This window comes from Schistocerca gregaria, chromosome X, assembly GCF_023897955.1.
Source record: "Schistocerca gregaria isolate iqSchGreg1 chromosome X, iqSchGreg1.2, whole genome shotgun sequence".
NCBI lineage: Eukaryota > Metazoa > Arthropoda > Insecta > Orthoptera > Acrididae > Schistocerca > Schistocerca gregaria.
Genome location: NC_064931.1, coordinates 334,073,868 through 334,087,515, shown reverse-complemented (window position 1 = coordinate 334,087,515; position 13,648 = coordinate 334,073,868). Strand labels below are relative to the sequence as shown.

General features: G+C 39.0%; 1 protein-coding gene across 1 annotated transcript in view; it reads right to left on the bottom strand.

Annotated features, from left to right (window-relative positions):
- Positions 1–226: 226 nt before the first annotated feature.
- LOC126299116 (exopolyphosphatase PRUNE1-like) overlaps positions 227–13,648 on the bottom strand; it is a 142,148-nt gene continuing 128,726 nt past the window's right edge. Inside the window, exons 5-6 of the mRNA XM_049990816.1 lie at positions 10,533–10,685; positions 227–2,634 (exon numbers count right to left, since the gene is read on the bottom strand). Coding sequence (XP_049846773.1) covers positions 2,452–2,634; positions 10,533–10,685 — 336 coding nt within the window. The 3' untranslated portion in view covers positions 227–2,451. The remainder of the gene's footprint in view (positions 2,635–10,532; positions 10,686–13,648) is intronic.

Here is a 13,648-nt window from a genome sequence, read left to right as displayed (position 1 = left end):
TATTGCCCAAAAATATTGTGATAGGTACAATGAACCATTGTATTATGTAGGAAACTGTACACCCTTACCTTATTTTTGTTATACTATGTTCTTTGACAAAATCCATTCAATGTACATTGTTGGTGAATGAATAAACTTATATATATATAATTTTCTTCAGTATGACAATCAAACATGAAGAACATTATTTTCCAAACATGAGGAAGTGAATAGGTGGGATACAAAGAAATGAAACCTGTTACAGAAAGTGTAAAAGAAAGTTCAGTTAAATCAGAACCATGGATAAAGAAAGAACTACGTGAAAAAAAGGGAGCACAAAATATGTTACAATATCTATTAATGAAAATGGAAGAAATTGGTGAAGAAGTTAGAAAATCACTAAAAGAGGCACAGGCTAAATCTGAAATTATGTCAGGTAATGTAGTATCTGTTAAAGAATCACAAAAAGAAATGACAGAGAAGTTAGATAAAATACTGGAGAAAACATTGGAGGATACTTGGTTAAAAATATTGAAGCCTACGCTGTTGGTGGAAATGAAAACTCTGATAAAGACTGTGAATATAGGGCCCATTAGGGGAAGAAAAAAGTGAACTTCAAAAATATTAGTAGAGAAGCTATCAGCTGTGCGAAAACACACCTCAAGGAATTCACTAGCCTTTAGTGTGTGTGTGCAGTGACATGCATGGGGCACCAAGCTGCTGCAGTACTGTTTTGTTCTTCAGCTTTCCACACTGTTTACTAATCTTCTACTATGCTATGTATCAATCAAAACAACTCTCTGACTACTGATCTGTCCAGAGTGAGATCTGAATAGATAGAATCTGTTGTGATTATACTCCTAAGAGTGACATAATTCATGATGATGATGAAATGATAAGTTAATGGTAGATGAGTGGGTTAGAAAACAATAAGAATAAGATAATTATTTGTGAAAAGCTTTATGTAGGAAATCTGAGAGTACTGATAAAAGGCAAGACTGGCATGGCAGTGGGTAAATGTATGATTAAATTTGGTATGTGATGTGTAATAATAACAAAGAATTTTGAGCATATTGTTGCTGTATAGAAACAGTGACCTTCCTTTCTGTATGTTTCATCTTATCAATGGTTGCTTATCAGTCATAAAGAAGTAACTTATATGTACACAGTGGATCACACACAGTTCTGTTAACACTTGGGTGGATGGTGTGCTCCAGCATGCTACTAAGAATCAGATAAGAAGTTTCATCTTCTCTTTAACTTATTTTAAGAATGTGAATATGTGACCATATCAAGTGTATTGTGTAGTTATCTTCTTTTTGTTGCTTTATATTTACTCAGAGAGTGGGTCAAATTTGATGGAATATGCATTGTATACTTAAATAAAAAAAGATTCAATTAAAATACAAAACATGATCTATATGTGCACAAAAATGTACCACCTAGTTGTAGTCTACTCAAACAACAAAATACGGGCAGTAGATGAAATTCACTTATTCACTACGGACAAATCACAACCTGAATTGGAAAAAAACACACCCTAGACTCAATGCAGTTCAGCTGCATGATTTACTGAAAAAGGAAGAATGCTATGAGAACTGAACCTGTGAATAGTCTCATGATGCCCTGCAGAGAACTATTTAGAAAGCTTGGTATTTTGAACACTATCAGACAATAACAATACATATACTCAGTAATGCAGTGTTTCTCTTGTAAAAGCATAGTACAAAGTATTTTCACAATCTTACAGCCAAATACACTTTCTACAAAGTTACAATATTAGTACATAATATCACATAAATTGGGATATATGTATTTAACAATCTAACACAGCACATTAAATATATTCTGTGTATTACAGTGAACTTCAAGAGCAAGTTAAAAACATTCTATTGGCCAATTATTTCTAAACCATCAAAGAATGTCCCAACAAGAGTTCTTAAAACGAATGCATTTGGTTATCACATAATTCATATTAGCACTGCAATATTATAATATTTTATAACCTTATGTAATTTTTTGTATTGCACTGAAATGAAATTTCCATCTTTGACTTCATTCTTCATCTTAGAACCTCCTCTACTCAATAATTTGTGTAATGTAATGCAGTCATAGTTAATATTTACTGTACCTGACTTATATATGTTGTGTAATAACAGCAAACTAAGGGATCACTAAGGCACGGATGCTATAGTCAATGAAAATTTTTAAAAAGGCTTGTTCATAGGCAGATGAGAGTCAAGGTAACACTACATTAACACAAGACAACTAACATTCCAACACTGAAAAAGAAAAACACTTAAGGTATATAGGGATACAAATTACAGTACAATTCTTACTTTCAATGTCTCTCTACAATATTACTAATTTGGCATGCATTAGTAGCAATACTAAAAGAAAATCAACATATCTGTTCTTAAATGGAAAACCAAATGAAAACACACATCCCTGCCTATAATGGAGACACGGGATTCAACCTTCTGCTGGAGGACTTAGGAAATGTCTCATAAATTCCCTCACAATGGGCAGAATTTGTTTCCTAGTTGCTTTAAAATTCTGTTGTGTGAAGACTTTTATGTACTCCATGTTAGTGTAGACTGTCACTTCGTTCAGCTGGAGGTCAGGGTCTCTTGAGGCAACCAATGTATCTGTCATCTGGCATACAAATAGAAACAATTATGATGAATAACAATAATTCCTAGATAATAATGTAGAGTTATATCGAGAAAGAAATACAGTGTAAACTGAATTTCATATCAGCAGTATTCCAATTTTTCCTACCTTCTGTGGTAATTTTTACATGTAATTCATTTAAATATACACTGACGTGAAGGTACTGCAAAATGAGGATGCAAATATTACTATTTCAACAGTCCAAAATAGCCTGATAGTGTGTTTTCTAATAGTAATAATAAACAACAGAAATTTCCATTTCAGTTTTACACTGTATACAAAGGAAGTTCCTTACATCATTTGTTATACAATGCTGAGAGCTTATGCATAAATTACAAACAGCATTTGCCATCTTGGTATGACTCAAATTAACGCATAGTCTTTACAGATATCACACGAGTCTGTTGCAGTTCACGGTACACTGAGTGCTGAAAACTTTGTTGACCTTGCCCTTACAAATGGCTGCTGTGAAATGTAAGTTGCTGTAGTGGTTGTGGATAAACATTTTGTCAAGCATCAACAGGATCATAAAACTTCCTCCATCAGACAACTGCACAGCCCCACTGGCTTTCTAAATTATGAGAGAAATGGGCCAAATGTTACAGTGTACAATCCTAGTGCCTCAAGTGGTCTAATCCCGATTTCATATTGTTTCCTACGGTATAAAATGTGTTTGTTGGAGGACAAACAACGCACTTCCAAGGAGCTGAAAAATTTCAGTTTTGAACGTTGTTTATCCCATGTAATCTGGGTACAACAAAAGCTCAAAATTTTTGATACAGATCACTCAACATTTTCAATGGTGGACTGACTTGTTCAGTTCTGAGAATCTAAAGGCATTACATGTAGCTAAACACAAGATATTTTCTTAAACTGGATATGGAACTGCTGATAACGATAATGCACAAATAACACTCTTATAATAAATGTCCAGCAAAACTGCTCCCATAATGAGGATCTGTTGGCGATAGTAGTTTAACAACTATCTGATGGTGCAAATGAATACACTCGTAAATGAATTATGTAACATTAAATTTGGAGAAACCACAAAGCAATCTTTGTGTAAAGGATCATTTCTCCATACAGAGGTACTGGGAGTGTGATGTCTAGCAGCAGCTGTTAGATCCTTCTCAAACAGAGTACCTGCACATTCACCCGAATATGATTCTGCTTTCCCAACACTACACATTCACTCTTTATTGTCACAAATCGCTCTGGGTTGTGCTACATGCAGTGTGGTATAGCAATTAGTGTTGTACATGGGCATGCTGCAGATCACCAGTTTGAACTCAATTACCAGTCAGTCAGTGGGCAAGTGGCCGCTCCTTCAGCAGGGCCTGAGCAGGCACGCGGGGGCAAAGGCTTGCTGGTTATTGGGAGCTCCAACATTAGCAGGTGATGGAGTCCCTTAGGAAAATAGCATACAGGGCTGGAAAGAAATCCAACGTGCACTCAGTTTGTCTGCCAAGCGACCTCATCCAAGATGTGGAGGCGGCCTTGCCTGCGGGTATCAAGCGTACGGAGTGCAGTCATCTGCAAGTAGTTGCTCACATCGGCACCAATGATGCCTGTCACTTGGGTTCTGAGGCGACCCTTAGTTCGTACAGGCAGCTGGCGGATTTGGTGAAGACCGCTGGCCTCGCACGCGGGGTGCAAGCAGTGCTCTCTACTGGAGGGTCTCAACCAGAAGCTTCGTCAACTCTGTGACGGTCTTGGCTGCAGATATCTAGACTTGCGCTATTGGATGGGGAATTGTAGGACGCCCCTAGATAGGTCAGGGGTGCACTACACAAAGTAAGTGGCTACTCAGGTAGCAGAGTACTTGTCGCATGCACATGGGTTTTTTTTTAGGCTAGGCAGTAATGCGAGGTGTCCTGATGAACACTCACCAGTCGATGAGCAGTCAGGGAAATCAGGACGCACTCAGTGTAAAGACACTTCAGCTATCAAGATATTAGCAGCAAATTTTCAGAGTGTTCGGAATAAAGTTCCTGAATTTACTTCCCTCCAGAAAGCGTATGGTGTGCAAATTATTGTCAGGACTGAGACCTGGCTGAACCCTGATATAGGAAGTTCTGAAATATTTAGTGAGGATTGGAACGTGTATCGGAAAGACAGATTAGACACTGTAGGAGGTGGTGTCTTCATTGCAGTTGACAAAAATATTGTGTTTACTGAGGTCGAAGTAGAGTGTGATTGTGAAGTTATCTGGACACGTTTAACAGGGCTAGGGGAAATAAAGTTAATTGTGGGGTGTTATTACCGGCCACTAGGTTCCACCGTGACAGTTCTAGAATCATTAAAAGGGAGTCTAAATTCTGTATCGCAGAAGTACCCAGATCATGCTGTATTAGTCGGAGCCAACGTCAACCTACCTAGTATAGACTGGGAAGTCTATGGATTCATTACAGGTGGTACAGACAAGCCTTCATGTGAATTACTTTTGAACAAATTATCTGAAAACTGTCTTGAGCAGCTAAATCGACAGGCAATGGGTAATGGAAATATTTTAGATCTGGTAGCCACGAACTGACCAGACCTCATCAACGGTGTCAGTGTTGAGACAGGGATTAGTGATAATGATGTTGTCATTACGACTATGGTTACGAAAGTTCAAAAGCCGGTCAAGAAGGCTAGGAGAGTATTCTTACTAGAAACAGAAGATAAGCAGTTGTTAGCATCCCACTTAGCAAATGAATCGACTAGATTTACTTCAGGTACGATGGACGTGGAAGAATTATGGGCAAATTTTAAACACATTGTAAATCACGCATTGTACAAGTATGTGCCGAACAAGTGGGTTACAGACGGAAAAGACCCACTGTGGTTTAACAGTGCAATTCTGAGAATGCTCAACAAGCAAAGGCAGTTGCACTCGTGGTACAAGAAAGATCGGGAGAATGAGAACAGGTAAAAGTTAGTAGAGATTCTTGCTGCTGTAAAAAGAGTGATGCACAAAGCATTCAAACACTACCACCGTCATACCTTTGCAAAAGATATTGCTGAAAACCGAGGAAATTCTGGTCTTATGTAAAATCGGTAAGCGGGTCGAAGGCTTCCATCCAGTCACTCACTGATCAGTCTGGCCTGGCAAAGGAAGACAGCAAAACGAAAGCTGAAATTTTAAATTTAGCATTTGAGAAATCTTTCATGCAGGAGGATCGTACAAACATACCGCCGTTTGAGTCTCGTACAGATTCCCGTATGGAGGAAATAGTGATAGACATCCCTGGGGTTGTGAAGCAAGCAGCTGAATGGGTTGAAAATAAATAAACCACTAGGTCCTGATGGGATTCCAATTCTGTTTTATAGACTTCTTAAGTAATAGAATCCAATGGTGAGAGTTCATTGGAGATGAGGGTATTATCTGGAGTGCCCCAGGGAAGTGTGGTAGGTCCGCTGTTGTTTTCTATCTACATAAATGATCTCTTTGATAGGGTGGATAGCAATGTGCGGCTGTTTGCTGATGATGCTGTGGTGTATGGGAAGGTGTCGCCATTGAGTGACTGTAGGAGGATAAAAGATTACTTGGACAGGATTTGTGATTGGTGTAAAGAATGGCAGCTAATTCTAAATATAGATAAATGTAAATTAATGCAGATGAATAGGAGAAAGAATCCTATAATGTCTGAATACTCCATTAGTAGTGTAGCGCTTGACACAGTCGCGTCGATTAAATATTTGCAGAGCGATATGAAGTGGGACAAGCATGTAATGGCAGTTGTGCGGAAGGCGGATAGTTGTCTTCGGTTCATTGGTAGAATATTGGAAAGATGTGGTTCACCTGTAAAGGAGACTGCATATAAAACATTAATACAACCTATTCTTGAGTACTGCTCGAGCATTTGGGATCCCTATCAGGTTGGATTGAGGGAGGACATAGAAGCAATTCAGAGGCAGGGTGCTAGATTTGTTACCGGTAGTTTTGATCATCACACGAGTGTTATGGAAGTGGTTCAGGAACTTGGGTGGGAGTCTCTAGAGGAAATGAGGTGTTCTTCTCGTGAATCGATACTGAGGAAATTTAGTGAACCAGCATTTGAGGCTGACTGCAGTACAATTTTACTGCCACCAACTTACATTTCACGGAAAGACCACAAAGATAAGATGAGAGAGATTAGGGCTCATACAAAGGCATATAGGCAGTCATTTTTCCCTCGTTTTAACTGGGAGTGGAACAGGGAGAGAAGATGGTAGTTGTAGTATGAGGTACCCTCTGCCATGCACCATGTGGTGGATTGCGGAATATGTATGTAGATGTAGATATTTATAAGAGGCATCAAATGAAAATGAGACAGATGGAAAAAGGTATATAAACTATTGAGTATTTCAAAAGTAATTCCCAAAACTGTTAATATATTTATCCAACTGTGACACAAGATGGTCAGTGCCTTCATGGAAAAATGTTCATGGTTTCCCATGGAACCTTGTACCCAGGTGTGCACCTCTTCATCTGAAGCAAATCAACAGCCAGTAATGACTTCCTTCAGTACTCCAGAAATATGGAAATCGCATGGGGAGAGATCGGGACTGTCTGGGGGATGTGTAAGTACTTCTCACCAAAACTTCTGCAACATTTTTGAAACAACCTAGGCTACATGTGGGCTGACTGCCAGTGCCTTTCTTCAGGGCTGCAAAAATATGGAAATCACATGAGAAGAGGTTGGGACTGTATGGAGGACAGGTAGGGGCTTCCCAGTGAAACTTCTGCAGTGTATTTGAAACAACCTTAGCAATATGTTGCCCTACCCACATGTTGCCAAGGTTGTTTCAAGTATGCTACAGAAGTTTCGCTGAGGGGCCCATGCACATCCTTCAAATAGTATCAATTTCTCCCCATGTGATTCCCATATTTTTGGAGCTCCGAAGAACGGCATTAATGGTTTTTGATTTGCTTCAGGTGAAGAGGTGCACACCTTGATCCAATCATAGTTCCATAGGCAGCCACGAACACTTTTCCATAAAGACATTGACCATCTGGTTTCACAGGGGATGAATATCTTAACAGTTATGGTGATAAATTTTGAAATAATAAAGAGTTTACTTACTTTTTCCTATGTGTCTTGTTTTCATTTGACTGAACCTTATAATTTCATGAAGGGGTATTATCCACAGAATGATAACTGCTTTCCACCCACAGATGAATCATCTGACAAAACACTTTAATAAGACATTGGCAGATATGTTCTCCATGTACACTGAAGTTGAACAGAGAGACTGGAATACAATACTGCCCATCATGACTTTTGCATACAGTGCAATGAAGCAAGACATGACACTACTGTCTTCACACAGTTATTTCTGATCTGTAGTCGCAAATCCAAAATGACAATGGATACACTGTTCCCATTTCAACTAGACCACACTCATGTTGGCTAAATGTAACACCTTATCACCAGGACTGAAGGAGCAAGACAGCTGAGTCACATATGTATCCTGGCCATCCAGCAGAAAGATCAAGAGCACTATAATGCCAAGCACTGGCCACTGAGATATGGCCCAGGAGGCTTGGTGTTGATTTTTACACCTGGGTGGAAAATGGGACTATTAGGAAAGTTACTAAAGTGCTACTTTGGGCCATAGCATATAAATCATTGTTTGTCAAATGTTACATGTGATGTCATTATCAGCCTTCATAAAGAAGCCAAAGCACATATCATCCACGTCCTCTGTATGAAGCCCTAATACAGACCAGAAGCACAAATCAATTTTGGAGGCTTCTCGTTCAAGAAAACTGAAGATCCAATTGATGACTGCAAAACTTTGATGGTAGATGCTACCTTTGTTGCTTGTCATAGTCCACATGACCAGAATGTGAGGATCTGCCAGTGCAGTCATACAGAGGACTGTTGACAAGATCTAGATCCAGGATGCCATAGTCAACTCCAATGAGAACTTCTACAACAGCTGGTCACTGTTTCTCCAGGAGAGGGAGCAATGCTGAGAGCTGTCCTGCACGCACTGTGGCACAAATGTTAGTGTTACTGGCCGGTGTGCTACAGGTCGCCATTTCAAACGCAACAAGCAGCAGTTATTTGTTATTTAGTATCTATCATTTCTGGAAAGCTCTTGAAATTTCTTATGCTCGATATTCTGGAATATTCAATGTTTGTATAAACAGCAGTACCCTACATTCAAGAGGCATTTCTGTTCTGTCCTGGCTGTACAACGGTGCTTGTAATGAAAGTGTACAACGGTGCTTGTAATGAAACTGTTTTCAATGATCAAGTGTGGTACTTCACTGGTGACTTTACTTTCAGATTTGGGCTTGATTCTAGTAGCAAGTTGACAACATATCTCCCTATGATACACGACTTGGCATAGACCTTGGTTGTCAAAGTCTGCATTTTAGTTTTTCAGGAAACATTTCACCTCATAAGTCAGTTTGGAAATGCCTGCTACACAATGGGTCCTGGGTCTGAGGAAAGAGGAAGAAGTAACTCAGGGCCAGGCCAAGAGACTACAGAAAGCGGTCAGCAGTCAAAATTGGACAGTCCAAAAAAGTATCACATGTGACTGTGTCCTGTGGAGAATGAGCTGGGGCACTGTCATGGAATAAAACAGTCCCAATGACAGCTTCCTGTGACACTAAATCTTATGAGTCTTCTGCACAATTAACATGTCAGCACAAACAGCTGCATTTGCAGTGGCACCATGACCGGGAAGCATGGACTACTGACGAATGGCATCACATTGCGTTGAGTGATTAATCACTGTTTTGCACTACCCCAAATGATCAACAGCAGTGAGTATGGAAGTGACCTGGGAAGAGGTCACATTTCTTCCAGTGTTTTGGGGAGGCACTTCACTGTTACTCCTGGCACCATGGTGAGGACAGCCGTTAGGTATGACTTCAGGTCATGGCTGGCAGTGACTGATATGTTGGTTGGTCGGTTGGTTGGTGCTACCACATGCTCAACAATGAGGTTATCAGCAGACAGTGACTGAGGGTACTCTGATGGCACAATAGATAGTCATGGACATTCTGCATCCTTATGCATAATGCTCCATGCAACAGTATCATGGTGCCGTTCTTCAACACAACAATGCTCATCCACACACGGCATGTGCATCTATGAACTGTTTGCATGATGCTGAAGCACTCCTGTGGCTAGAAAGATCCCAGCTCTGTCTCTGATAGTATCTATGTTATACCAGCTCAGATGTGAACTCCATCCCGGTGCTAGTATCTAGCCAAATCAATGGATGAATCCAAGCCAGAGGGGTACAACATCACACTGATAAGTTACTCATACTGCCAACTTCTTTGTAAATTGGATTCAATGTTATAATCACTGGAATAATATAACATACCCTCTCAACCTGTGATTTTTTTTTGTTTCCTCTTCCATTTATAAGTGCTTCACTTTCTTTTTCCGGCAATGTATAATAATATTTATGACTTTTTACAAATATTTCTCATTGTGCATAACTACTATTACACACCTCTGCTCAGCAATATATTATTTGTTTTAAATAAAAAAGAGACAAGAAGTTATCAATGTAATATTAATCAGAGCTCGCCCACAGAAGGAACACCCTGTTATATATCTTAGCTCGTTTAGCACCTCATATACCGAATGATAGTGTGATGTAAACACTTACCATTTAAAATATATTCATTAGATTAACTATTCTTCATTGCAGATTCAAGCATTCGATATCATCTGAATATATATTTTGTAATGCATCTGCACCATGTGTGTTGAAACATTTGCCATGTAGCTAACTTGTTAGTAGTACAGTGCTTCAAAACATTTACTTGCTTTCTATGGAACACAACATATTAGAAGTTTCCCATTTTCGGAGGAAGGAAATGGAATGAGGACATCTCCAATAATAAGATAAACATAGAAAGAAAGGTTTTCAAAATTACATACCAAGTCCAAGAAATATTTGTCTGTTGAGAATACTGCTATGTCTTGTGCATATCTGCCATTTGAAAATGTTACTCCTATTAAGATAATGCCTTTATATGCAAAATCATTTGTGAACTTCTGCAGTTCCTCAATAGCATGTAATTTCAAAAATTCCTGTAGTAAAATAAAATTTAATAAGTATAAAAACACAACATACTTAAAATTTTGTATTCATATTATACACAATGAAGAGCATTAATATCAATAAACAAAGAAATGGAAAGTTAAGCTATGTAGACCTATTATTCGATGCCTCTGGTGGCAAATGTGTGATGGTAAGATAAACTCAAAGTCAATGAAGTGGTTCACTTATATTTGAATCGGAGTAGATACTGCACATGCTCTACCAGCAGTGCTGTACTAAAACTGTGCCTTAAGCCTGGGGCCACACAAACAGAATGTTCCTGCAATGGGAGACATACTGTGGCGAGACGCAGAATCCTGCGATCCTGGGTAGCTTCCAGAACAGAATGTGGAGAGCCAAACATTGAGTCATCTGCTGTCTCTCTAAAAAAAATTTATTTATGAAAAACATGCAAAGCTGTACCTGTCCCTGTTGTTAATTTCTCAGTAAATCTTTAACTTTTGGAATAAAAAAAATAAGAAGCACTGTCTCTGGATTTTTGGGATCTCTTCACTAAAAAATGATTCCCTTGTGTCTTAAACTCTCACGGCCCCCTTTTTGTTCTTGCTCACCATTATTGAGGTAATTCAAAATTAAGTAACTTACCACACATATGTCACAGAAGTTACAGTAAAAAATGTAGTCAATGGCCAATTTATGTTTGGTCATACATTGCTGCATACAAAATGTAGCTAACATATCAGAACTGTTTTAATAGTTGAAGAAGAGCCACGTTTCTTTCCACACATTGTGTGATGAAAAGTATCTGGACACCCGGCTGAAAATGACTTACAAGTTTGTGGCACCCTCCATCGATAATGCTGAAATTCAGTATGTTGTTGATCCACCCCTAGCCTTGATGACAGCTTCCACTCTCACAGGCATACGTTCAATCAGGTGCTGGAAGGTTTCTTGGGGAATTGCAGCCCATTCTTCATGGAGTGCTGCACTGAGGAGAGGTATCGATGTCGGACAGTGAGGCCTGGCCTGAAGTGGGCGTTCCAAAACATCCCACAGGCATTCTATAGGATTCAGGTCAGAACTCTGTGCAGGCCAGGCCATTACAGAGATGTTATTATCATGTAACCACTTCTCCACAAGCCGTTCATTATGAACAGGTGCGCAATTGTGTTGAAAGATGCAATTGCCATCCCTGAATTGCCCATCAACAGTGAGAAGCATGAAGGTGCTTAAAACATCAATGTAGGCCTGTGCTGTGATAGTGCCACACAAAACAACAAGGAGTGCAAGACCCTCCATGAAAAACAGACCACACCTTAACACCAGTAGAAGATAGCAAAAGAAAAGCTAAAGTTTTAAATTTGAGTTTAAGAAATTGTTCACACAGGACGATCATACAAACATACTGTCAGTTGACCATTGTACAGACTCCCATATGAAAGACATGCTAATGGGCATTCCTGGTGCACACAAGCAATTGAAAGAGCTGAAAGCAAATAAGTCACTAGGTTTGGATGGCATCCCAATTAAGCTTTACAAAGAGTACTCTACAACATTGGCCCTTACTTAGCTCCTTAGCTTGCATTTCTTGTGAATCTCTCACCCAGCACAAAGACCCAAGCTACGGGAAAAATGATCAAGCCTCCCGTATATAAGAATGGTAATAGAACAGACAAACAAAATTAGAGACCATTATCCTTGACATTGGTTTGTTGCAGGATTCTATATATATACCCAGCTTCAATGTAGTAAATGTCCTTGAGATAGAAAAGAGTATGTCTACAAATCAGCAACATTTTAGAAAGCATTGCTTGTGCAAAATTCAGTTTGCCCTTTTCTCACATGATGTCCTGCAAACCATGGATGAAGTTCAACAGGTATATTCCATATTCACATATTTCCAAAAAGTGTTTTACACTGTGTACAACTGCAGACTGTTAATGTAGGTATAAGCATACGGAATAGATTCCCAGACATGCGAGTGTCTTGAAGACTTCTTAAGTAATAGAACCAGTACATTGTCCTCAATGATGAGTGTTCTTCAGAGACAAGGGTAAAGTCAAAAGTACTCCAGGGAAGTATGGTAAGATTGTTACTATTCTCTGTATACATAAATGATCTCACAAACAGGGTGAGCTGCAAAGTGCAGCAGTTTCCTGATGATATTGTGATGTACAGGAAGGTGTTACTGTTGAGTGACTGTAGGGAAATACAAGATGACTTAGACAAAATTTCTAGCTGGTGTGATGAATGACAGGTAGCTCTACATATAGAAAAATGTAAGTTATTGCAAATGGTTGAGAAAAACAATCTCATAATGCTTGAGTACAGCATTAGTTGTGCCCTGCCTGATGCAGTCATGTCAATTAAATATCTAGGCATAATGTTGCAAAAAAAACTGAAATGTAATGAGCATATAAGGACTACACCACAGTGACTGCCCAAACACGGAGGGCAAAACGTCAACTTAGGTTTATTGAGAGAATTTTAAAAAAGTGTAGTTTGTCTGTTAAGGAGATGATCACATATAAAAAACTACTGTAACCCATTCTTGAGAAATGCTTGTTTGTTTGGGATCCCCACAAGGTTGAATTAAAGAAAGCGGTTGAAAAAATTAAGGGGTGGGCTGCTAGGTTTGTTACCAGTAGGTTCAATCAACATGCAAATATTACAGAGATGCTTCAAGAATTCAAATTAGAATCCCTTGAGGGAAGGCAACTGTCTTTTCAAGAAAGCCTTTTGAGAAAATTTAGAGAACTGGCATTTGAAGCTGACTGCAGGGTGATTCTGCGGCCACAATTGCACATTTCACGTAAGGACCACAAAGATAAGAGAAATTATGGCGCATATGGAGGGAATGAGAAAAACTGAACAGATTTTAGTTATGGACTCTGTGAGTAACATAACTTAACTTTGGTTGACATTTAATTTAGCGTTATAACTCAAAATGTAATACACCGTAAATGTATCGATTCAGTTTTGCTGACTGATG